Below are 26,700 nucleotides of genomic sequence, written 5' to 3' on the forward strand. Positions count from 1 at the left end.
GAACACACCAAGCAAACCCGTCCAGATCTCTAGCCAGCTCCAGGTTGCTGGGGGAAGGAGTGGGGGAGGGGGGGCGGGGTGGTCCGTCGATAAGAGGCACCTAGGGGAATCGGGAAGAGGGGAGGCCTGCTTAGAGCCACCCGCTTCCCTTGCTGCTGACCCCCTCACACTCCCTTCCCCCATGACCCCCACCCCATGAATCCCTCCCGCTCTGATCCGGCTGTAGTGTGGGTCCCTCGCCTCTGGTGAGTCCAGTACCTGCAGCAGCCACTGGCTCCATGGTGACACTGCTCAGTTAAAGGGCTGCTGGCCTCTGACTGGCTGGCAGCTCTCAGCAGGCGGGACATCTGTCACTGGGGTCCTTAATCCCGGGAAGGCCCGCTGCTGTCCACTTAACTCCCTAATTGGCACGTAATGTGGCAGACCTTCCCCAGAGGAAGAAACCAACTCTTTAGCCGATGGTCCAGACCCCCGTCACCTACATAAAATCCCCCCCAATGATTTGAAAAGTGCAGGTTCATTACTACCCCTGAAATTAGGCACTGTTGAATTCAAACAGTTGAAAATAAGATGCCAATCTGACACACCTTGAAAAATCGTCCTATCTACAAAACCTTTGTTTATCTGACACTTTCATCCATCTTAAAGCATTAGAAATGATATCTGCATGAATTAGGGGGTTTGCCAATTTAAACTGGTCAGACAGTAACTGGACTCTTTCAACAGTGGTGGCTCACTAGTGTCTCCGATTTGTATCTCCCAGTCTTCGGCCTGTACCACAAATAATCCCCAATGCTGGAACTAAATCTATTGGCAGGCTTTTCCTGCAGGCCTGAACCATCAGGCTCAAATGGGGGTCAGAAAACCACATTATGTGGGGGACAGTCATTCAGCTGTGATTTTCCCCAAATTGGCCAATTAATGGCCTGAGGACGGACTCGCCAACCAATAAAGGACGGTGGCAGGCTCTTGATGCTGAAAGGCTAATAGGAGGCTCTGCAGCACTGAAGAAACAGCAGGCTGCCTTTTCCGGTAAGTGAGAGAGGGGGCACCTCTCCAACTTTAACTTTAAAATAAAAACTTCTCTTGGCAGCCAGGCCACCGGTGTAGAGGGGAAACCACAGGGCGGCCTGTGGTTAAAGCTGAAGCCAGGCATGTGGTGAGGGCCTCAAAGCCTGCCTGGCGTGCTGGAGCCCTGGTCTGCCATTGAGAGGCAGGTGCACTGTTCCCCGATGCCTCGGGGAGCCCGAAGGCCGACCAGAAAATGCAGTCAGCCTCTGACAATAGGCCTTAATAGGCCCTTAACAAGCTCAATTGGTTACCTGTCACCTGCCGGTGGGTAGCCCTGAACCACCTCACCCCCATCCCAACCCCCGGTAAACCACGTCCGCCTGCTTCCCGGCTCACCCTCATCAGGGGCTAAAAATCCGCCCCTACATCTCTGGTTTTATATTATTGTTTGGGATGCAAGCATAGCAAATAAAGAGGTGGACAGAATGAAAAACCTTAAAATATGGACTAAATTACACAGTGCACCCTGGTCCAACCTGGGTGGACCGGCTATACCCGGTCTTGACCCCCACGTGCAACACTAGAGGAGGTCAGCAAATCAGAAAAAACAACAGACAGCACATCTGTTTTTCAATTATGTGGTTGGTTCCTCCGTTATGTAAACTGTCTGTAAACAATGAGGTCACCCTGGAAACATTGGTTAGGCTAGGACAAGGCTTCGATGAGCAAGTTGGTTTTTAACTTCTTATTTACTGTGACTGAACTTAAGGAACAAATGTAGAAAGAAGAGGAGGCCATTCAGCCCCTTCAGCCAGTTCTGTCATTCAAGTCAATGGCTGATCTGTATCTGAAGTCTAACCACCCACATTGGTTCTGTAACCCTTAACCTATATTAAAATACTTCCTTAGTGTCTCACTTTATTAAGTTAAAAAGACAGAGATGCAAAATAACAAAAGACGTGAATGTTACAAGGCTCAAACACAGCTGAAGGGTTTTGATGGAAAGTAATGCCTGGCCACTGAAATCCAAACATTACGCTACAGCCCGAATATACCCAGATATCCTCATAAAATTGAAACATTAGCAGTGTTGCAGAGGACATTAAAAAAGTCATTAACTACTGCAAGGCTTTCAATATTCCTTGTAAAGATAGTCACATTTCAGCCACAGCCCCAGACTCCCAACAACTTGACTCCTCTGCTGAGGCTTCGCAGGGCCCAGGACAGGCATTGACTGCAGTGTACGCCACAATGACACAAGAGCACTCGCCGTTCATGGCTCAAACAAACAGTCATGTTATATTTTTTAAAAAAAGACCTCAGTTATAATGAATTGGAACATAACCCAAATAACAGAAGGGCACAAATATAACCATGATTTTTTTTTCACACAGTGAGTTGTGATCTGAAATGTGCTGCCTGACAGGGTGCAGGAAGGAGATTGAACAGTAATTCTCAAAGGGGAATTGGATAGATACTTGAAGGGCCAAAAACATTTTGCAGGGTTTTGTTTTATATAGATACAGCACTGATACAGGCCCTTCGGCCCACCGAGTCTGTGCCGACCAACAACCACCCATTTATACTAACCCTACATTAATCCCATATTCCTTACCACGCCCCCACCTTCCCTTAATTCTCCTACCACCTACCTACGCTAGGGCAATTTATAATGGCCAATTTACCTATCAACCTGCAAGTCTTTGGCTGTGGGAGGAAACCGGAGCACCCGGCGGAAACCCATACGGTCACAGAGAGAACTTGCAAACTCCGCACAGGCAGTACCCAGAACCGAACCTGGGTCGCAAGAGGGAATACACATTGGTAACCACTATGCTTGAATCATTGGGTGACAGGCCCACCATCTGTGTGCTTAAGCTGGTGTTTTCTTGACAGCAACAAGACAAGCAGCTAGACACTGACAAGAGAAGATCCAAGTGGGATCCCTCCTTCCCCTCTCGCTCTCTCCAATCCACCTTGCAAGCTTCGAACCCTGCCTGCCTACCGTGACCACTTAGGCATATCCCTACTGCAGAGACTCCTTGAAGGAAATCAGCTACATTGCTGTCTCCAGGAAAAGCACCAAATCAGCCATCCACATCTTCAAACCAGTAGCCTCAGAACTACCAAAGCGACCACCGAATTCAGCTTGAAGCCAGCCGAGTCACCAACCTCCACAGACTGTATACCTCTTTTATTTCTCTGGTCGCTGGCTAGGTGAGTATTAATTGCCCTTGGGAAGGTGGTGGTGAGCTGCTTTCTTGAAACGCTGCAGTCCTTGGGGTGTAGGTACACCAACAGGGCTGTTAGGCAGGGAGTTCCAGGATTTTGACCCAGCAACTGTGAAGGAATGGTGATCTGGTTTCAAGTTAGGATGGTTTGTGGGTTGGGGGGAATTTGCAGGTGGTGGTGTTCCCTTGCATCTACTGTCTTTGTTCTTCTAGGTGGTGGAGGTCACAGGTTTGGAAGGTGCTGTTGAAGGAGCCTTGGTGCGTTGCCACAGTACATCTTGTAGATAGTACACATTGCTGCCATTGTGTGTTGGTGGTGGAGGGAGTGAATGTTGAAAGTTGAAGTTGGATTGGTTTAAGTACAACAAAGCTAACCTCTTTCTTTGTTAAACTCAAGAAAACCTGTCCAATTGGTCCTTTTAATGATCACAGCACGTAAACAATTAAACACTCACTGAATTGGCAAATATATCCACTTCAAAAAGAAATAAACCTGTTGTGGTCAAACAGGAGAGGGAAAAGAGGGAAGCCCTTTGACCCCTCCTCACCTGATCGTAACACTATCCTCCACTCACTGCATCTCGGGAAGAAGTAACCCTGCTTTTACTTTGTGGGCTGCTATCGTGCACTGTTCTAAATCAACACTGTTCGCTGAGTGAGCAGTCTTTTCCAAAAAAAGTGTTTTGCTGAGAGTCCTGATAAGACATTTTAGGGTATGACAGTTCCTGTTGCTAGGACGAGGACAGTTGGGGCGGCACAGTGGCGCAGTGGTTAGCACCGCAGCCTCACAGCTCCAGGGACCCGGGTTCAATTCTGGGTACTGCCTGTGTGGAGTTTGCAAGTTCTCCCTGTGTCTGCGTGGGTTTCCTCCGGGTGCCCCGGTTTCCTCCCACAAGCCAAAAGACTTGCAGGTTGGTAGGTAAATTGGCCATTATAAATTGCTCCTAGTATCGGTAGGTGGTAGGGAAATATAGGGACAGGTGAGGATGTGGTAGGAATATGGGATTAGTGTAGGATTAGTATACATGGGTGGTTGATGGTCGGCACAGACTCGGTGGGCCGAAGGGCCTGTTTCAGTGCTGTATCTCTAAACACTAAAGACAGGTTTTATTTTCCCAATTTTTGGTGTCACTTCACAGCAGCATGACTAAGATTGACAACTCGACCTGTTTCTTACCTTTCTGTGACACAGAGAATATTACAGCACAGGAGGTGAGATTCAGCTCTGCCAGCTCTTTGAAGGAGCTAGCCAATTAGTCGCACTCCCCTGTTCTTTCACCATTGCCCTGCAAAGGTTTCCTCTTCAAGTATTCATCCAATTCCCTTTTGGAAGTTACTAATGAATCTGATTCCACCACCCTTACAGGTAGCGTGTAACAACTCACTGGGTCAAAAAAAAATTCTCCTTACCTCTACTGTGATTTGTCTGCCATTTTATTTCAACGTGTGACCCTGATACATTTTCACGTTACAGTAATGCAGTTACGTACAGATTGATTTATCTGCAGGCACGGGTTTCTTACATTGCATAACTGGCAGGTTTGTACAATGAGTTCTCAACCTAATTCACTAACTAATCAACATATTGCCATGGAAACATACCAGAAGCAGCAGCACAAATTTAGACTTTGGATGATTATACTGGAAACTGTCCATTCTGAATTCAAATGAATGGAGCAAACAACATTCAAAACACATTTAAATATGCTGGTGGTGGTAGACTTTTGTAAATAGTGGATATATTTGGAGTTTTAACAAATATAAGAATGACTTATAAATTACTGCCTTTCGCTGTGTTTTGTTTAATGTTTTCATAGAAACATCTAAAGGAGATTCCAGAGCAACATTCTCAGAGTGCACCAGCAATCTTCACAGTGGAAAAATGGCTGAAATCTGGAGGAGGATTGAGAGAAGGAGTGTGCAACTGAATTATCACCAGTCTGCAGGATTTGGCAAGGCTTTGCACTGAGTTAGCTCGACTTGCTTCTTGTGTCTGGCGTGATTAAATTAAAATAACAGAAACAGCGAGTCTCTCTGTCTCTCTCATTTACCAGGTATGGGAGTTAGCAGCAGTGCAAGCCTGAGCAGATCCAATGTGCTCATTTTCCTACATTACAACAGTGGCAAGATGTCAAAAAGTCCTTGATAGGATGTCTCAAGGTGCTTTACAGCCAGAAAACATGAAAGGCGCTATGTAAATGCAAGTCTTTCTTTTTCATAAATTTGAATTAGATGTGCACAGTCCCAACACTTCCACTAATGCTTTTAAAATACATATCCAAATACAAATTATTTTATTTTCATTCAGTAATATACTTCCTCAGGGCTTTACAATTCAAAGTGGGTTTGAAGCTGTAAAATGACCCAAGGTACTTATCAAACAAAATTTGACACAGAACTACACAAGATGATATTAGGACAGGTGATGAAAATCTTGGTCAAAGGGATGGGTTTGAAGGAGTGAGAGGGAGTGGATTCCAGAACCTAGGGCTGATGCAGCTGAAGTCATGGCCGACAATGGTGGGGCAAAGTTATTCGAGGATGGGCAAGAGGCCAGAATTGGAGGAATGCGGAGTTCTCACAGGATTGTGGGCTGGGCGAGGTTACAGAGATAGGGAGGGCTGAGGCCATGGAGGGGTTCGAACACAAAGGTGAGAATTTTGAAATCAAGCTGTTGTCGGACCATGAGGTCAGTGAGCACAGGGCTGATGGTGAATGGGAGTTTATGTGAGTTGGGATATTGTCACGGTCGTAACAATATGGGCAGCAGAGTTCTGGATGACTCAAGTTCATTGAGGATGAAAGATGGGAGGTTGGCCAGGAGAACGCTGGAATATTCAAGTCCAGAGGTAACAAAGGTATGGATTAGGATTTCAGCAGCATATGAGCTGAAGCAGGGCTGGAGACGGGCAATGTTACTGAGATGGAAGTAGTCGGTCTTAATGGTGTTGCAGATGTGTGTTCGAAAGCTCAGCTCAGGGTCAAATTGGGCGCCAAGGTTGTAAACAGTCTGGTTCAGCCCAAGACAGTGACCAGGGAGAAGGTTGGAATCAGTGGCTGGGGAACAGTGTTTGTGGTTGGGACCAAAGGCAATGGCTTCGATCTTCCCCATGTTTAAATGAAAATGAAAGTTTTGCTCATCCAGTACTGGATGTCAGACAAGCATCGAGGCAGTGCAGGGATCAAGTGAGGTGGTGGTAAGGTGGAGCTGGGTGTCGTCAGTGAAAACTAATGGTGGGATGATTTCAAACAGTTACTCAGGTCAGTGTGTCTGCTGTGGTTCAGTTGTTAGCACTCTGACCTCTGAATCAGAGAGTCGTCTGTTCAAATTCCACTCCAGAGATATGAAAATCTAGGGTGACACTCCAGTGCAATACGGAGGAAGTGTTGCATTGGCAGAGGTGCCGTCTTTCAGAAGACTGAGCCCCGACTGGCCTCTCAAGTGGATCCCATTGCACTATTTCGAAGAAAAGCAGGGGGTGTTCTTCCCCGGTGTCCTGGCCAATATTTATCCCTCAATTAACAACACTAAAATAGATTATCTGGTCAGCGTCACATTGTTGTTTGCGGGAGCTTGCTGTGCACAAATTGTCTGCTGCGTTCCTGACATTACAACAGTGATTACACTTCAAACATACTTCAATGGCTGTAAAGAACTTTGAAGTCGTGAAAGGCACAATATAAATGCAAGGCTTTCTTTTTGCAAGTGAAAACAACAGATTTTCACATCTCAAAGCTATTTATAGCACACAAGGATCATCAGTTATTGACCCCCATCCTGGCTGATAATAAAATAGGTTTATGTTTAATTATTTCACTAACTCAGTCAAGTTTTTCCTGAGAAAACCGATGCCCTTCAAAGTAATTAAGCATTTAATCCTGCGTCCATCTCCATCTGCTTTCCAGCCTGAGACTCAGGCCATACATGCTCTGACTGCAAATCTCATGTCAATATTATATTGCATTCGGTTGTCCAGCTCATTCGAAGTAGAGAAGGTGCGCTCTCTGATGCCATTCCTCTCCCAAAGATGACTCTCAAGAGAAAATGCCTGCTGACCAAACTGAGATTCAGCACTGCTGTATTTGCTGGTCAGCTAAAGAAAACAAGTGTCCTTTATGAGACACTTCAACTCCTGTTTCAATAAAACAATCGGAATGATCCTATTAAAAGAGAACAGGAAAGTGCTTGACTTCCATTTGGCACCTGACTGGAGCTGACTGAGAGGAATACATTGGTTATGAATCTGCCCCTGACAGAAGGTGGGTGAGGAAGCTTGCTCTGTTGTGCTGAGTCAGATACTGACACACAATGCAACCCCCTCCCCATCCTTCTGTACAGACAAGAGACAGAGTAAAGTACGTAAAGGCAAAATGCTGCCTGCACAATACTAACCCAATAGTCATGGAAGGTGCATGAACACAAGGTGTGTAGGGGGATTCTTGTACAATGTGATCACAGAAAAGAATTGCATTGTGTGGCAGCAGCAAAATTTAGCAGTAATCAGACTTATCTTGTATAACGTCAGCTGTCTAATACCATCACAGTAACACCATCTGTTACAAATCCAGCATAAACCAGAAAGGTGCTGGGATCAGATCTGTCTTGCAGTGTGACAGGAAGTGTCATTGTCTTGAGAGGCTCCAGCTCAGAATCCTTGAGCTGGAGTGCAAGTTGGAGAAATTCTGACACACAAGGGGGAGTGAGGAATTTCTGGACAATTTTCTCCACAGTACAGTCATACCCGAGAGGAAAGTATAAGTTCAGGAAGGGGGAGAGTACGATTGTCAGTCAGCCTTGGTGAGACCGCTGTGGGATCAGAATTCCTCCCCCCACCCCCCCTCAACTGAACTTTAAAATTGGACTTTGTGGAGTATGGGGAGGGAACCCCAACCCCCACGGACACTAGTACTGTGAATAAGAGCCAAACCTCAACACAAAGCACACAGGGGCAGGCTGCATTCCGATGAGTCAATTTTCAAACATCCCAACATCACAACAGAACTGATACTGTTAAAGGACTGGAATTTGGGACATTATCATAACAGTGACACAGGATAACTGCCATCATGTTAAGTGACTGGGGAGGCCATTGTTACAGCTAATCGGCCCTAAAGCACAGCATCCACTTCTGTCAAGACAGGAGAGAAACCTCTTTCATGGATATTAGCTTTGGAGCCTGGATTACCTCACCTTGGTGGAGTTCATTGTTCTCGGTCAGGGAAATCACATCAGCACTAAATGGATCTGTCTGAACCAGGTAACAGAGGAAAGAGATTAAAAGGTGCTAAGTGCTGACCATCCAGCAGGATGGCTTCAGGAGATGTGTTCATGATATTTCGATAAGGGTCATCACAAAAAGGACAAGATTGAAGGGTTTGGCACTGCGGTTAATTGAAGGACAGGGACTGGTCATCTCAGGTCCAGGCCTACAATCAACATTGGTAATGACCAGCCGTGTGGGTGATTGTAAGTTTTTCAATCAAATCTTGAAGAGATTTGTACTGTGGGGGCTGCAGTCGAGAAGGAGGGTCAGGAACGGTCAACCTGGCTCGTGGACCTACAAATTCTCACCGGAAGGACCAACCGTGTGGAGGATTGTAAGTTATCAGCCAAATCCAAGGGGTATTTGAGGCTAAGAGTTTTAAAACAATTTTAAGTGTAGCAACCAAATCCTGGGAGGGTTTGGGTTTTGAATTGAGTGAATTTGGGGCAGAAACGTGGGGTTTTACCTGTGTTTTTTTCCGAAGAGATTTAAATTAGTTTAGAGGTCTCTGGAACAGGGTGTTCGGAGGGATTTTGTGTTTTTTTGAATAAAAAAATTAGTGGTTCAGCCTAGCCCTGTGTCATGTGCAATTTTGTTCTTGTAATTCCCAAAGTCCAAGAACTGTAGTAAGGGGATAGAGGAACGGAACATCTTACACCGCACCTAGAATATTGTGTACAATTTTGGTCTCCTTATCGAAGGAAGGATATACTTGCCATAGAGGGAGTACAACAGATGTTCACCAGACTAATCCCTGGGATGATGGGATTGTCTTCTGAAGAGAGATTGCAGAAACTGGCATGTATTCAACAGTGTTTCGAAGAATGAGAGGTGATTGCATTGAAACTTACAAAATTCTTACAGGGCATGACAGGACAGATGTGGATAGGGTGTTTCACCTGGCTGGTGGGTATTGAACAAGGGGACACAGTCTCAGAATAAGGGGCAGGTCATTTAAGACTGGGAGGAGGAATTTCTTTACTCAGAGGGTGGTGAATCTGTGGAATTCTTTACCCAGAGGGTTGTGGAAGCTCAATCATTCAGCAGACTCAAGATAGAAATCAATATATTTCTGGATACTATTGACATCAAGGGATATGGGGATAGTGGGGAAAAATGGCTTCGGGATAGATGATCAGCCAGGATCTGTTTGAAAGGTACGGCAGGCCCAATGGGCCTAATAGCCTACTCCTGCTCCTATTCCATATGTTCCAAGGTTTGCAGAGGGGAACCAAGGGGAGATAGAGAAGAAGGTCCTGCAGACACTAGTCCTGTCCAACAGGTACAGTATTTTCGATACCTGAGAGGATAAGGAGAAAGACTGCATTGTAATTCAGACGAGGCACCAAGAAGCAGAGAGCTGTCCAAGATTGGTGGGGTGAGGGCTAGAAATGTAGTGTTTTAGGGGATAGCATCCTCTGCAACCATGATAAAGAGTCCAAAAGGTTGTGTTGCTGACTTGGTGCCAGGGCAAGAGATATCTCAATATGACTGGAAAGGGGCAAGATCCAGTTGTCACAGACTACATTGCGACCAATCATATCGGAAGTAAAAAGGGAGGAGGTTTTTAGATTAGATTAGATTAGATTAGAGATACAGCACTGAAACAGGCCCTTCGGCCCACCGAGTCTGTGCCGAACATCAACCACCCATTTATACTAATCGTACACTAATCCCATATTCCTACCAAACATCCCCACCTGTCCCTATATTTCCCTACCACCTACCTATACTAGTGACAATTTATAATGGCCAATTTACCTATCAACCTGCAAGTCTTTTGGCTTGTGGGAGGAAACCGGAGCACCCGGAGAAAACCCACGCAGACACAGGGAGAACTTGCAAACTCCACACAGGCAGTACCCGGAATTGAACCCGGGTCCCTGGAGCTGTGAGGCTGCTGAAGGAGTGTCAGGAGTTAGGAGCTAAATTCAAAGCAGGATCTCAAGGGTGGTCATCTCAGAATTATTACTTGAACCACCTGCCAACTGACACAGGGACAAAAAGATCAGGAAGGTGAACACATGGCTAAAGGCTGGTGTGAGAGGGAGGGGTTTCATTTCATGGCACATTGGAACCAATACTGGGACAGGAGGGAGCTGTACCTGAACCAGGCTGGGACCAAGGTCCTAACTGAAAAGAATAAATCAGGTGGTAAAACCTCATAAATGGGGGAAAGGGTCAATCAGAAACAATCGTAAAATTGATTGCTTAAAGTTAAAAATAAAACTGGATAAAAGCAGAATTCAGGTTCAAGTGAGATATATAGTCCAGGTGAAGGGAATATTAAAATCACTAATGCAGTTACAGCAGAAGTGCCAAATAAGGAACATGTTAAGTTAAACAGTGTGAGAGAGACAGCGGCAGGGCAGAAGGACAGATTAGGATCTCTTACCCAAATCAGAGTTTTATACAGTAACACAAGACATATATGAAATAAACTGAGTGAATTAGAGGCTCAGATACAGCTTACAGGCTATGACATGATGGCCATGACAGGGACATGGTTACATCGTCATGATTCAAAGTGAAATATTCCAGGTTATAAAGGTCATGGAGATATAGTCATCGAGTTATAACGGCACAGAAGGAGGCATTTCGGCCCATCAAGTCCATGCTGGCTCTCTGCAGAGCAATTAAATCAGTCCCATTCCCCCAGCTCTATCCCTGTAGCCCCGTATGTTTATTTCCCTCAAGTGCCCATCCAATTTCCTTTGTCAGGAAAGATAGGGAAACTGGAAGTGGAGGGGTAGCCTTATTGATTAAAAAGATACTACTACAACTTTAGTAAGACAGGGTATAGGTAAGGGAAAGCAATGAGTGGAAACCCCATGGTGGGAATTGAGGAACCAGAGACGATCTAAAACTGCGAAGTTGCCTGCAGATTTAGTAATGAGCCAGATTTAGATAATAATCTAACAGTAAGGGAACAGTTATCTAACAGCAATCTGAATTTGATCATATTATGTGTTATATTTGAAAAGGAGACACTTAACACAGTTGGTAAGATTCTAGATTTTGCTAAGCCTAACATGAAAAGGATGAGACAGAGACTGACAAAAGCAAACTTATCAAAATTGATATCAGGTAAAACTACAGATGAACAGTGAGAGGCATTCAGAAAAGAATTTAGCTCAATACAGGACAAATAGACACTCCTAAGGGGCAAGAGCTCTACTTATCAAATTAAACAGCCATGGTCGGCAAGGGGAGACAGTTAACATGAAACTAGAGGAAAGAGCGTACAGAAGTGCAATAATAGAGTAGATCAAGGGGACTGGGAGAGGTATAAAGAACAGAACAGGCAGAAAAAGATGGCAAGAGCTGCAAAAAGGGATATTAAAAGAAACAAGGTGTATCAAATTTAACGTTAAGTTTTTACAGTTATATTAGAAAAATGGGCAGTCAAGGGTAATGCAGGCCCTTTCAGCACAGAATACTGCAAATGAAAATAAGGAAATGGCAGACTTCAACAACAACTTGTATTTATATAGCACCTGTAATGTAGCAAAACATCGCAAACTATTTCCCAGGAGCATTATCAAAAAAAATTTGACACCAAGTCACATGGCGCAGGGGCGGCACCGCAGCCTTGCAGCTCCAGGGAACCGGGTTCAATTCTGGGTACTGCCTGTGCGGAGTTTGCAAGTTCTCCCTGTGACCGCGTGGGTTTTCGCCGGGTGCTCCGGTTTCCTCCCACCACCAAAGACTTGCAGGGTGATAGGTAAATTGGCCATTGTAAATTGCCACTAGTGTAGGTAGGTGGTAGGGAATATGGGATTACTGTAGGGTTAGTATAAATGGGTGTTCTTGGTCGGCACAGACTCGGTGGGCCGAAGGGCCTGTTTCAGTGCTGTATCTCTAAATAAATAAAATAAAATGAAATAGTCACAAGATAGTAGAGCAGAAGAAATAGGTTTTAAGGAGTGCCTGAAAGGAGAAAATAGAGGCGGAGAGGTTTAGGGAGAGAACTCCAGAACTCAGGGCCTTGGCAACTGCAGGTATGGCCACCAATGGAGGAGTAATTGGAATCACTTGTTGAATAATTACTTTGAGTCTGTCTTCACAGTGGAGGAAGAGGGTAATACAGAGAAAAAATAAATGTACCAAGGGCTGGAACTCACTAAAGTTAACGTAAGCAAGGAAAAATTATTAGAAAAAATAATGGCACTAAAGACTGAAAACTCCCCAGGAGCTGACAGTTTCCACCTTAGGGTTTTAAAGGAAGTGGGAGGGGACTGCAAACACTTTAGCCATAATCTTCCAAAGCTCTCTGGATTCAGGAAGTGTCCCTTTAGATTGGATATTTGCAACGTAACTCCATTATTTAAAAAATGTGAGAGACAGAACTAGGAAATCACACACCTGTTAGCCTAAACATCTGTTGTGGGGATGTTATTGGAATCTATAATTAAGCACAGAGTGATATGAGCCATTAGAAAAATTTGAGCACTGAGAGTCAGTATGGATTTGTAATTGGGAAGGTCATGTCTAATGAACCCAACTGAATTTTCTGTGGAAGTAACTAAAGTAGTAGACAGGGAAATATCTATGGATGTGGTTTATATGAACTTCCAGAAGACATCTGATTAGTTTCCACACAAGAGACTGTTAGCTAAAATTATAGCTCGTGGAACTGAAGGCAAGTTATGGACCTGTTAGGAAGGAGATTGGTCAGAAGACAGAAAGCAGGGATAATGGCTCTGTACTCAAATTGAAAGGAAGTAATCAGCGATGTCCCACAAGGATATGTGCTGGGACCTCACCTATTCAATATACAGAATTTGTTAATGTCTTGGATACATGCCTCTCATGTTATCTAAGTTTGTGGACAAAAGATTGGTGGCATTGTAAATAATGTAGGCAGCAGCATAAAATTGCAGAGAAACATTGATTGATTAGAAAAAGGGATAGATCCAAGTGTTTTTTTTAAAAGAGTGAATAGTTAGGAACAGTCCAAAGACAATTATGAGTATGTACACAGACCATTAAAATGCAGTAGTCAGGTACAAAAAAACATCAAAAATGCTTGGGAAATTTTACTTTTTATAACTAGAGGGCTGGAATATAAAGGGGAGGAAGTTTTGCTACAGCTGTACAAAGTCCTGGCTAGACCAAACCTGGAGTATTGTGTTCAGCTCTGGGCAGCACACCTGAGAAAGGATATATTGGCTTTGAAAGGAATACGACACAGATTTACCTCAATGTGACCAGGGCTCCAAGGGTTAAGTTATGAGGAGAGATTACACAAAGCAGACTTGTACTCCCTGGAATATAGGGGGTGATTTAATTGACGTTTTTAGGATTTTGCAAGGAATTGATAGAATAAAAAGAAACAAGGGGCATAACCTTAAAATCAGAGCCAGGCTATTCAGGAGAGAAGTTAGGAAGCACCTCTACATACAAAGCATGGTAGAAATGGGGAACTCTCTCCAACAGACAGCAGTAGATGCTAGCTCAATTAATAATTTACAGTCTGAGATAGACAGATTTGTAATAAAAGCAAAATACTGCAGATGCTGGAAATCTGAAATAAAAACAGAAAGTGCTGGAAATACTCAGCAGGTCTAGCAGCGTCTGTAGATTTGTAGTAGGCAAGTGTATAATTAAGGGATCATGGAGTCAAGGAATTGACTAGCAGAACACTTATCTTCTGGGAGAACAGCAGGCAGGACCAGACCTGCGAAGGGAACACGGTGCGGGGAGCAGTTAAATAAAACCCAAGGATTGTGGCCTACAGCATTTACCTTCCACTCAAGTTTGAAAAAAAGTGAACAGTGACATCACAGGAAAGGTGTAAGGTGATTGGTTAGTGAGTAGCTGCTGTTAGGGAGTATCAGTAAATAGCTAGGTCAGTACACTACTGTTAGGGTGTGTGTGTAAATAGCTGGGTTATAGCGTATCAACAACTGGCAGACTAAAAACGAGTAAAAACTTAAGTACAAAGAATAAGGAATAAGTAAGTATTTTTGTTTTGAGTAAGGTTTATTTTAGCTAGTATTTTTTATTAGTAGTAGGATTTATCAGTACTCGTAAGGTTTTATCAATAATTCTATGGTGTACTATTGGTAAGGTTTTCTTTTTTTAAAGCAGTAGCAAAGGGGTCAACTAATAAATAAAGGAATGGCAGGGTTGCTGCAACCTCGAGAGTGCACCGCCTGTGCTATGTGAGAGTTCCAGGATGCTTCCTGTATCCTGGATAACCATTTGTGCAGCAAGTGTCAATTGCAGTAGCTTGAGCTCAGGGTTTCGGAACTTGAGCGGCAGCTTGTGACACTGTGGTGCATTCGTGAGGATGTGAACTATGTGGATAGCATGTTTATAGATGTGGTCACCCCACAGCAAAGGAGTATGCAGGAAGAGAGGGAATGGGTGACCTCCAGGCAGTCAAAAAGAATCAGGCAGGTAGTGCAGGAGATCCCTGAGTGCATCTCACTCTCCAACGGGTATTCAGTTCTGAATACTGAGGAAAGTGATGCTTCATCTGGGGAGAGCAGCCACAGCCAAGGCCATGGTACCACGGGTGGCTCAGCTGTACAGGGGGGTACAGGGAAAACTGGAAGAGCCATAGTGATAGGTGATTCAGTAGTCAGGGGAATAGACAGGCGTTTCTGTGGCCGCAGACGTGAATCCGGTATGGTGTGTTGCCTCCCTAGTGCCAGGGTCAAGAATGTCACTGAGCAGCTGTACAGCATCCTGAAGGGGAAGGGTGAACAACTAGCAGTTGTGGTCCACATTAGAACCAACGACATAGGTAGAAAGAGGGATGTGGTCTTGCAGTCAGAATTTGGGGAGCTAGGTAAGAAATTAGCAAGCAGGACCTCAAAAGTAGTCATCTCTGGATTACTCCCAGTGCCACATGCAAGTGAGTATGGAAATAGAAGGATAAGACAGATGAATGCGTGGCTGGAAAGATGGTGCAGGAGGAAGGGCTTCAGATTCCTGGGACATTGAGACCAGCTCTGGGGGAAGATGGGACCTGTACAGGCCGAATGGGTTGCACCTGAACAGAGCCGGGACTGAGTTCCTTGTGGGACGTTTTGCTAGTGCTGTTGGTGAGGGTTTAAACTAGTTTGTCAGGGGGATGGGGACCTGAGGGTAGACTCAGTTGGGACAAAATCAGAAATGAAAATGGAAGGCAGAAAATTAATGGATGAGCCTGGAAGACAGAGGAAACAAAGGTTAGAAAGCAAAAAAAAGACTTTGGCAGTGCTCAAGGGTATCTATTTCAATGCAAGGATATAGCAAATAAAGCAGATGAGCTGAGGGTACAAATAGACACGTGGCAGTATGATATCATAGCTATTACAGAAACATGGCTTAAGGAGGGACAGGAATGGCAGCTCAACGTTCCTGGTTAAAGAGTTTTCAGACGCAATAGGGAGGGGGATAAGAAAGGAGGGGGAGTGGCAATTTTGGTCAAAGAGAATATTACAGCTGTGAAGAGGGATGAAATGAGGCCATATGGAATGAGTTAAGGAACAAAAAAGGGGCAATCACACTGCTGGGAGTGTACTATAGATCCCCAAACAGTCAGAGGGAGATAGAAGAGCAGATATGTAGGCAAATCTCTGCGAAGTGCAAGAACAATAGGGCAGTAATAGTAGGGGATTTTCACTACCCAAATATTAACTAGGATAGTTTTAGTGTGAAAGGAATTGAGGGAGCAGAATTCTTCAGTAGCATTCAGGAGAACTTTTTGCCCAGTATGTAGCAAGTCCAACAAGACAGGGCACAGTTTTAAACTTAGTTTTAGGAAATGAAGCTGGGCAGGTGGAAGGAGTGGCAGTGGCAGAGCATTTTGGTCGTAGTGATCATAATTCAGTCAGTTTTAACATAATTATGGAAAAGGACAGAGATAGAACAGAAGTTAGAGTTCTCAATTGGGGCAAGGTCAATTTTACTAAACTGAGGAGTGATTTAGTGAAAGTGGACTGGAAACAGCTACTCGAAGGTAAATCAGTGTCAGAACAGCGGGAGATATTCAAAGGGGAGATTCAAGGGGTTCGGAGTAAACATGTTCCCATGAAGAAAAAGTGTGGGACAGCCAAATCTAGAGCCCCATGGATGTCAAGGATTTTACAGGGTAAGATAAGGCAGAAAAGGAAAGCTTATGTCCGACACTAAGAACTTAATACTGCAGAAAGCCGAGAGGAGTATAGAAAGTGGACGGATGAAATCAAAAATGAAATTAGGAAAGTAAAGAGAGGGCATGAAAGAATACTGGCAAGCAAAATCAAGGTGAACCCAAAGATGTTTTATCAATACATTAAGAGCAAAAGGAAAATAAGGAGAGTAGGGCCCAAAAAAGACCAAAAAGGTAATGTATGTGTAGGGGTGGATGATGCTGGCATGGTTCTTAATGAATATTTTGCGTCTGTCTTCACAAAAGAGGGGGACAATGCAAATATTGTAGTTAAGGAAGAGGGGTGTGAATTATTGGATGTGATAAACATAGGGAGAGAGGAAGGATTAATGGGATTAGCATCCTTGAAAGTTGATAAATCACCAGGGCCCGATGAAATGTACCCCAGGCTGTTAAAAGAAGCAAGAGAGGAAATAGCAGAAGGTCTGATCATCATTTTCCAGTCCTCACTGGATACAGCTGTGGTGCCAGAGGACTGGAGGACAGCTAACATTGTACCTCTGTTTAAAAAGGGAGTGAGGGATAGACGGAATAATTACAGGCCAGTCAGTCTAATCTCAGTAGCGGGCAAATTATTGGAATCTATTCTGAGAGACAGGATAAACTGTCACTTGGAAAGGCACAGGTTAATCAAGGATAGTCAGCATGGATTTGTTAAGTGAAGATCTTGTTGGACCAACTTGATTGAATTTTTTGAAGTAGTAACAAGTAGGATAGATGAGGGTAGTGCAGTTGATGTGGTCTACATTGATTTTAGCAAGGCTTCTGACAAGGTCCCACATGACAGACTGATTTAAAAAAATAAAATCCCATGAGATCCAGGGAAATGCAGCAAGGTGGATACAAAATTAGCTCAGTGGCAGGAAACAAAGGGTAATTGTTGACGGGTGTTTTTGTGACTGGAGGGCTGTTTCCAGTGGCGTTCCGCAGGGCTCAGTACTGGGTCCCCTGCTTTTTGTGGTATATATTAACGATTTGGATGGAAATGTAGGGGGCATGATCAAGATGTTTGCAGATGACACAAAGATTGGCTGTATGGTGGATAGCTGTAGGCTGCAGGAAGATATTGATGGTCTGGTCAGATGGGCAGAAAACTGACAAATGGAATTCAACCCAGAGAAGTGTGAGGTGATGCATTTGGGGCGGTCAAACAAAGCAAAGGAATACACGATTAATGGGAAAAGTGTAGAGGAAGTGAGGGACCTTGGAGTGAATGTCCACAGATCCCTGAAGGCAGCAGGACAGTTGATAAGGTGGTTAAGAAGGCATATGGAATCCTTTCCTTTATTAGCTGAGGTATAGAATATAAGAGCAAGGAGGTTATGCTGGAACTGTATAACTCATTGGTTAGGCCACAACTTGAGTACTGTGTGCAGTTCTGGTCACCTCATTACAGAAAGGATGTAATTGCACTAGAGAGGGTACAGAGGAGATTTACGAGGATGTTTCCAGGACTGGAAAAATGCAGCTTAGATAGGCTGGTGTTGTTTTCCTTGGAACAGAGAAGGCTGAGGAGAGATCTGACTGAAATGTACAAAATTGTGAGGGGCCTCGGATAGAGTGGAGGTGAAGGGTATATTTCACCACAGGAGAGAGGTCAGTGACCGGGGGCATAGAATTAAAGAGATTGGTAGAAAAATTAGAGAGGAGATGAGGAAAAACTTTTTCACCCAGAGGGTGGTGGGGGTCTGGATCTCACTGCCTGAAAGGGTAGTTGAGGCAGAAACCCTCCACTCATTCAAAAGGAATCTGCATAAACACCTCAAGTGCTGTAATCTGCAGGGCTATGGACCAAATGCTGGAAGGTGGGATTAGAATAGGTGGATCGTTTTTTTTGGCCGGCACAGACACGATGGGCCAAGTGGCCTCTTTCTGTGCCTTAAACTTTCTATGATTTTAACAAGCTGGAAGGTTTGAACGGCCTACTGTTCCTCTACTCCTCAGCATCCCATGTGAAACCCATAGCCCTGACCTACAAAAATGGGGCAGCTCTAATTCCCAATAGGTCCAAGCTGCCCAGAACTGCGTGCGCCAGCCGGCTCACTGCCTCGCTGTTTTTACTGTACCTGATCGTCGCTGCCAGCCTCAGCTTCCTCTGTACTCCTGCTGCCTTCTCCTTCCCCGGCTGGCCCAGCTTGCTGCTGCTCCTCGGGCTCCGAATCGCTCTGCCAGGTTGAGTCACATTCCTCCACAGTAGCTGGCTCCCTGACGCTCCAAAACTGCGAATTGCCCATTGACAAGCGGGCAATGCCCGGCCAGAAACCCCCCACACACACAACCACCCATCCACACTGGGGTGACACTCAACTAACAGCTCACAGACCTCCCCTTTTCATAAATACATTTCCTTTCTTTAAATAAAAAATGAACGCACACAATGTAAAGCAGACGGCTGGCTGGTCAGTTTGTGCCAAAGAGGAATGTCCTGCTCCCAGGAGCAGGAAGTGCTCCCTCTGTGTGCAATGCTGCTGTTCACAGTGATACTGAGTAGCCGCAATATTGATACATTCCTCCCTGTATCAGTTACTGCCCATCGCTACCAGCCTGCCTCTTATTGCCAATGCCGCAACCCGCTGTATCCTTTTACTGAATGATTACAATAATATTTCCGGGAGAGGCACTCGGTGCTGCCCACAGACACACGGGTTGGGGGTGGGGAAGAGACAGAGGCAGTGCTTGTTTCCGAGCTGGAAGCCGGCGGCATCTGCTGTTTGATTCCACACATTGCAGTGAAATGTTACAATTAGCCCTCGCGTCAATTTCAGGCCAACCAGAGGGACTGAAAACAGCATTTCAGCAAAAGACTTGTTGTCGGAATCAATCTGCACCGAGCCATCGGAAGGTTACATCTTCTCGCCTCTCTCCACAGAACCACAGCGTGTACTCTGCAACCCAAAGGCTAAAGAAAGCCAAACTTCCAGGACGGGCCTGCAGTCTCCAGGAATTGCCGTCGGGACACCGCTCTGAGCAACTCGGGAGAAAAATTAAACATTTTTTTTTTAAAGTGTTTTTATTTTCTTGTATTACTTATAAAGATATTGGGAAAAAGGCTGTTTGACTGACAGTCAAGAATCATCCAATCAGAGGCTGGGAATTCTGCAGCCATAAAGACGGGGCTAAATTGTGGCGAGTCGAAGAGACTTCGTAGTTGGCAGGAAAAAAGACAGAGGCGCAAGGGGAGAGCCAACTGTGTAACAGCCCGGACAAACAAATTTCTCTGCAGCACCTGTGGAAGAGCCTGTCACTCTAGAATTGGCCTTTATAGCCACTCCAGGCGCTGCTTCACAAACCACTGACCACCTCCAGGCGTTTACCCATTGTCTCTCGAGATAAGGACGCCAAAGAAGAAGAAGAAAACTCACCTCCTTACTCCCCAAAGCCTGTCCACCATCTACAAGGCACAAGTCAAGAGTGTCAGTGAACTGTTTTGATGAAAGGTCACAGACCTGAAACGTTAACTTTGTTTCTCTCTCCACAGATGCTGCCTGACCTGCTGAATATTTCTAGCATGTTTTGTTTTTATTTCAGATTTCCAGCATCCGCAGTATTTTGCTTTTATTTTTGTGTCAGTGCCGCTTCCTGTTCTCTCCCTGAACTGGAAAATTTCATCAGCTTTGTTTCCAATTTCCACCCTTCTCTTACCTTTACACGGTCCATCTTAGGCTCTTCCCTTCCTCGACTTCTCTGTCTCCATCTCTGGGGATAGGCTATGAACCGATATTCACTACAAGCTCACGGACTTCCACAGCTACCTGGGCTACACTTCCTCAAACCCCAGTTCCTGCAAGGACTCGATTCCATTCTCCCAGTTTCTCCGTCGCATCTGTTCGGACAACGCAACCTTCCATTTTACTTCTTCAGTTATGTCTTCCTTTTTCCTTAACTGAGGATGCCCCCACCATGATAGACAGGGCCCTTAAACATGTCCGATCTATTTCACGCACTTCTGCTCTCACCCCTTCCCCTCGCTCCCCGATTCCCCTTGTCCTAACCTTCCACTTCACCAGCCGCATTATTCAATGTATTATCCTCTACCATTTCTACCACTTCGAGCATGATACCACCACCTTCCCCTCCCCTCTCAGCATTCGGAAGGAACTGTTCCCTCTGCAACACCCTGGTCAACTCCTCTGTCAACTCTAACCCTAACCCTTTCCTACAGCACCTTTCCATGCAAGCACAGGAAGTGTAACACCTGCCCTTTTACTTCCCCTCCTCTCACTGTCCAAGGCCACAAACACTCCTTCCAGGTGATTTATGTGTACATCTTTCAATTTAGTATACTGTATTTACTTTTCACAATGCAGTCTGCTCTACATTAGGAAGACTAAACGCAGACCGGGTGATCACTTTGCCGAACACCTCCATTCAGTCCAGAAACATGATCTCGAGCTACTCGGTCATTTTAATTCTCTACTTTGCTCTCGCACTGACCCCTCTGTCCTCAGCCTACTGCAGTTCCAATGAAGGTCAACATAAGCTCTAGGAACAGCACCTCATCTTTCACTTAGGTACTTTAGAGCCTTCCAGACTCAACACTGAGTTTAACCATTTCAGATTGTAATCTCTGCCCTCATTTTGTTTCCTTGTTTGCATGTTTTGGTCTTACTCTTGCTTTTCTCTTCTTTTTTTTTTCAGATGGCAGCTGTTCATTGTCCTACCATTCACATCTGCTCTAGGTACTTCTTTAGTTTCTTTTCTTGCCCGATAACCACTCCCTTTGACTCTGCACGACTAACGCTTTAGTCATTTAATCTCTCCTGCCCGCCACCCTATTACAGACCTTTCCTTTTGTTCTTCCCCCCCCCCCCCCACCCCCCCCCACTTCCCTTTCACTTGCTTTAAACCTATTACATTTCTAACGTTTCCCAGTTCTGATGAAAGGTCATCGACCGGAAACATCAATTTTGTTTCTCTCTCCACAGATGCTGCCTGATCTGCTGAATATTTCCAACATTGTCTGTTTTTATTATCTTAAGCCTGTGTCATCTTGTTACCGACTTTGTTGCCATTGGAAACAGTTTCATAATCTATTATATCAACATGCCTCATAATTTATTAAACATCTCTTTCAAATCACCTCTTACTCTTCTCTGTAAAGAAAAGATTGCCAGTTTCTCCAGTCTCTCCACATAATCCCTCATATACTATGTACTATTTCCCATATTCATGTATTGCTTCTATGAATATGAGTTGAGCTGATATGGGGCAGCTGTTAGAAAGCAGAGTAGGAAAATTTAAGTGGGAATACAGGAGAAATGAATGAAAAGGGGTTTCTGTCGGCATCTTCGTAGTGGGGAGGTAATCAATGTAGATGAACCTGGTCTCAGTTTTCACCAAAATAGTGCAAGCAACAGTTGAAGGTGTGGAAGAAGTAAATGAAACTATAATTGAGAGATCAGGTGAGTGGGCAAAACCTTAGCTGATGAAGTTCAATGTGGTTCAGTGGGTGGCACAGTGGTTAACACCGCAGCCTCACAGCTCCAGCAACCCGGGTTCAGTTCTGGGTACTGCCTGTGCGGAGTTTGCAAGTTCTCTCTGTGACCTCATGGTTTCCGCCCAGTGCTCCGGTTTCCTCTCACAGACAAAGACTTGCGGGTTGATAGGTAAATTGGCCCTAGTACAGGTAGGTGGTAGGGAATATGAGATTAATGTAGGATTAGTATAAATGGGTGGTTGTTGGTTGGCACAGACTCGGTGGGCCGCAGGGCCTGTTTCAGTGCTGTATCTCTCTGTGACTCTAAGGTATGAGGTCACCATTCTGGACCTAAGAAAGAGAGATCAGGGTATTTTCTAAATAGTGAGAAGCTAGGAACTGTGGAAGAGCAGAGAAATTTAGACATCCAAGTACAGAAATCATTAAAAATTAATGAACAGACAGAAAAAGAGTACTTTTTTTATCCATTCATGGGATGTGGGCATCACTGGCAAGGCCAGCATTTGTTTGTCAATCCCTATTTGCCCTTGATAAGGTGGTGGTGAGATGCCTTCTTGAACCATTGCAGTCCATGTGAGGTAGGTACATCCATAATGCTATTAGGAAGGGAGTTCCAGGATTTTGATCCAGCGAAAGTGAAGAAACGGAGATGGTAGAGGTCATAGGCTTACAAGCTGCTGTTGAAGGAGGCGTGATGCATTGCTGCTTGTCGATGGTACACACTGCTGCCACTGTGCATTGATGGTGAAGGAAATGAAAGTTGAAGATGGTGAATGGGGTGCCAATCAAGTGGGCTGCATTTTCCTGGATGGTGTCAAGCTTCTTGTATTCCATCACACTCTTGACTTATACTTTACAGATGGTGGACAGGCTTTCAGGAGTCAGAAGGTGAGTTATTCAGAACCCAGCCTCTGACCTGCTCTAGTAGCCACAATATTTATATGGCTGCTCCAGATAACTTTCTGGTCAAAGATCTGGGTGAGTGATGTAGATGTGATGAATTGAGCAGTGTGTGAGGCTAATGGTTCAATTGGAGGAATATGGTATTTGAGAGTGCATTCACTTACCTTGACCACTCACATGAGGTCATTGAACTTAGAGTCATAGAGAGATACAGCACTGAAACAGGCCCTTCGGCCCACCAAGTCTGTGCTGACCATCAACCACCCATTTATACTAATCCTACATTAATCCCATGTCCCCTACCACATCCCCACATTCCCTCAATTCTCCTACCACCTACCTACACTAGGGGCAATTTACAATGGCCAATTTCCCTATCAACCTGCAAGCCTTTACCTGTGGGAGGAAACCGGAGCACCCAACGGAAACCCACGCAGTCACAGGCAGAACTTGCAAACTCCGCACAGGCAGCACCCAGAACTGAACCCGGGTTGCTGGAGCTGTGAGGCTGTGGTGCTAACCATTGCGCCACTATGCCACCTTCTTAAAGCACTGCATCCAGATGCTTGGGCTGCATGAATCGCAAAAGGTTAGTATTCAGGTCCAGCAAGTAATTAGGAAAGCTAATAGAATGTTATCATTTATTGCGAAGGGAATTGAATACAAAAGTAGGTAAGTTATGCTTCAGTTATACAGGGCATTGGTGAGACCACATCTAGAGTACTGTGTACAGTATTGGTCTCCTTATTTAAGGAAGGATGTAAATGCGTTGGAAGCAGTTCAGAGAAGGTTTATTAGACTAATATCTAGAATGGGAGGGTTGTCTTATGAGGAAAGGTTGGACAGGCTGGACTTGTATCCGCTGGGGTTTAGAAGAGTAAGAGGTGACTTGATTGAAACATATAAGATCCTGAGGGGTCTTGACAGGGTGGATGTGGAAAGGATATTTCCTCTTGTGGGAAAATCTAGAATTAGGGGATCACTGTTTAAAAATAAGGGGTTGTCCATTTAAGACAGAGATGAGGAGAATTTTTTTTCCCTGAGGGTTGTGAGTCTTCAAAAGGCATTGGAAGCAGAGTCTTTGAATAATTTTAAGGCAGAGGTAGATAGATTTTTGATAAGCAAGGGGGTGAAAGGTTATCGGAGGTAGGCGGGAATGTGGAGTTGAGGTTACAATCCGATCAGCCATGATCTTGCTGAATGGCAGAGCAGGCTTGAGGGGCTGAGTGGCCTACTCCTGCTCCTAATTCGTATGTTCGTATGACTCCTGGCATTGACCACCACAGCTATCTGCTCCCTTGGCATTTACAAAGTTTTTCTGGAGAGCCAGCTGTGAATAGATCACATCTCTCCTCCCCTTATCTCCAGCACTAAGGCCTCCAGTCAGCATCAGAAAATCTTGGAGCCAGCTCTGCTGTGTGGTGCCATTATTGATAGCTCACATTGTCAAAATTACTTTTAGAATGACTTTCAGCACCTGCTCCAGCCACAATGTACCTCCCTTTCAAGAGGTACAGGTTGGCTTTAACTTGTGCTCGCCTCTCAAGATTTGCTGCCCCTTGCTCAGGTGTTGAACCACTCGACAGCCCACTTAGGCTGGCTGCAATCTGCAATCATTTAAATTAGCAGACAGCATAAAGTTTGCCTGCTGTCTACATCGGAAGCAGCAGGCTCAGGGTTATCCTGTATTGCAGTTCTTCGTGCCCATTTTCAGGCTCTGTCTAATTTCACAGCCATTGTCTTTCAGATGAGACCTTAAACCGAGGACCCGTCAGAGAATCATAAAAAGTTTACGTCACAGAAAGAGGCCACTTGGCCCATCATGTTTTCCCTTTCAAGTGGATGTATAAGATCCCATGGCACCATTTTGAAGAGATGCATTGGAGTTCGCCCCAGGGTGCTGGCCAATATTTATCCCTCAATCAACATCACTAAAAATGATCATATTGCTGTTTGTGGGAGCTTGCTGTGCATTAATTGGCTACTGCACTTCCAACATTCCAACAGCGACTACACTTCAAAAAGTCCTTCATTGGCTGTTAAGTGCTTTGAGGCGTTCAGAGGTTGTGAAAGGCGCTATAAAAATGTACGTTTTTCTTTCTGTCTTTCTTTCATTTAAGGAGAATTTTCTTTCCCTATTCTTACTTCCAAATTCACATTTTTCTACACTGAACTCCATCTGCCACCTATCTGCCCTGTGTGGTGAACCGATCTCTCTTCTCCTGCAGTCTTTTCCAGTCTGTGGCATAATTTAACTTGTCCCCTTCCCCAATTATCAGCAACTTTTTGACATTTTTCCCTCAACTCCTAAGTCCAGATGACTGCTCTATATAGCAAACAAGAGCAGCCCCAGCATGCACCCTGTGGAAGGTCATACACGTCACCTGTCTATTCCAAGAAGTATCCTTTTCCCCTGTCCTTTACTTTCTGCCCTCCAACCATCTCTATGTCCATGTGATCACATTCCCCTTAATTCCACATCTTGTCAAATGTCTCTTAAAAACAGGATACAGGAACAGGAAGAGGCCATTCAGTCCCTCAAGCCTGTTCTGCTATTCAAAGAGATTGTGGCTGATCTTTATTTAACTCCATCGACCTGCCTTGGTTCTGTAACCCTTAACACCTTTGCTGAACAAAAATCTATCTCTGAAAACATTACCCCGAGCTTTCGGTTGCTTGCCATCTCAGCACTCCCCCCATTGCTCTCATGCCCACTTTTCTGTCCTTGGCCTGCTCCAGTGTTCCAGTGAACATCACCATTAGCTCGAGGAGCAGCACCTGATCTTTCGATTAGGCACTCTATAGCCTCGTGGACTCAACATTGAGTTCAACAATTTCAGAGCATGACTGGCCTTTTTTCATATTTTCTTTTTTTAAATTATTTTATTTTATTTTTTAACCATGTGCCTGTTTTTCATGTGGACAGAGCTGCTCATTATTCTGCCATTAACACTCTCTCTGGACTAATGCTTTGTCTTTCACCACAAGCATTAACACTCTCTTTGCCTTTGTTCGAGGACTTTGTTATTTAATCTCTCCTGCCCTCTGCCTTATCGCACACCTTCCCTTTTGTTCTCTGCCCCATCCCCTTCCCCTTCACTTTCTTAAAACCTCATTCTTTTCTAACCTATGCCAGTTCTGATGAAAGGTCACAGACCTGAAACGTTAACTCTGCTTCTCTCTCCTGACCTGCTGAGTATTTCCAGCACTTCCTATTTTTATTTCAAATTTCCAGCATCTTCAGTATTTTGATTTTATAAAAATCTATCTGTTCCAGTTTTGAAATTTTCAGTTGAACCCCAGCCTCAACAGCTTTTTGCAGGAGTGTGTTCCATATTTTCACTGCCCTTTGTGTGAAGAAGTGCTTCCTGACATCACCCCTGAATGACCTGGCACCAATTTTAAGGTTATACCCCCCTGTTCTGAACATCCCCCACCAGAGGAAAGTTTCTCTCTATCTACACTATCAAACCCTTTAATCATCTTAAACATCTCAATTATGCCACTTCTTAATCTTCTATATTTAAGGGAATACAAGACTAGTATGGCCTCATAATTTATAACAACTTATATTTATATAGCACCTAATTTAATTTAACACATTTAATACCAGCATCATTCTAGCAAATCTTCAATTTCCTTCAGTTTCAATATATTCTCCATGAGATGCAGTGCCCAGAACTGCACAGAGCTAACCAGAGCTCTGTA

At 44.6% G+C, this 26,700-nt stretch overlaps 1 protein-coding gene across 2 annotated transcripts in view; it reads right to left on the reverse strand.

The window, feature by feature from the left end:
• Positions 1-19,300, reverse strand: part of ogfrl1 (opioid growth factor receptor-like 1) — a 55,609-nt gene extending 36,309 nt beyond the window's left edge. The window contains exon 1 of one of the 2 annotated variants that reach the window (XM_068020116.1): positions 18,719-19,300. In XM_068020116.1, coding sequence (XP_067876217.1) covers positions 18,719-18,886 — 168 coding nt within the window. In that variant the 5' untranslated portion in view covers positions 18,887-19,300. Of the gene's footprint in view, positions 1-4,652; positions 4,727-18,718 lie in introns of those variants that run through there. The other variant, XM_068020117.1, reaches the window with a different exon arrangement.
• Between the last annotated feature and the right edge of the window lie 7,400 nt (positions 19,301-26,700).

Source organism: Heterodontus francisci, chromosome 3 (assembly GCF_036365525.1).
Source record: "Heterodontus francisci isolate sHetFra1 chromosome 3, sHetFra1.hap1, whole genome shotgun sequence".
In the NCBI taxonomy this organism is placed as follows: Eukaryota; Metazoa; Chordata; class Chondrichthyes; order Heterodontiformes; family Heterodontidae; genus Heterodontus; species Heterodontus francisci.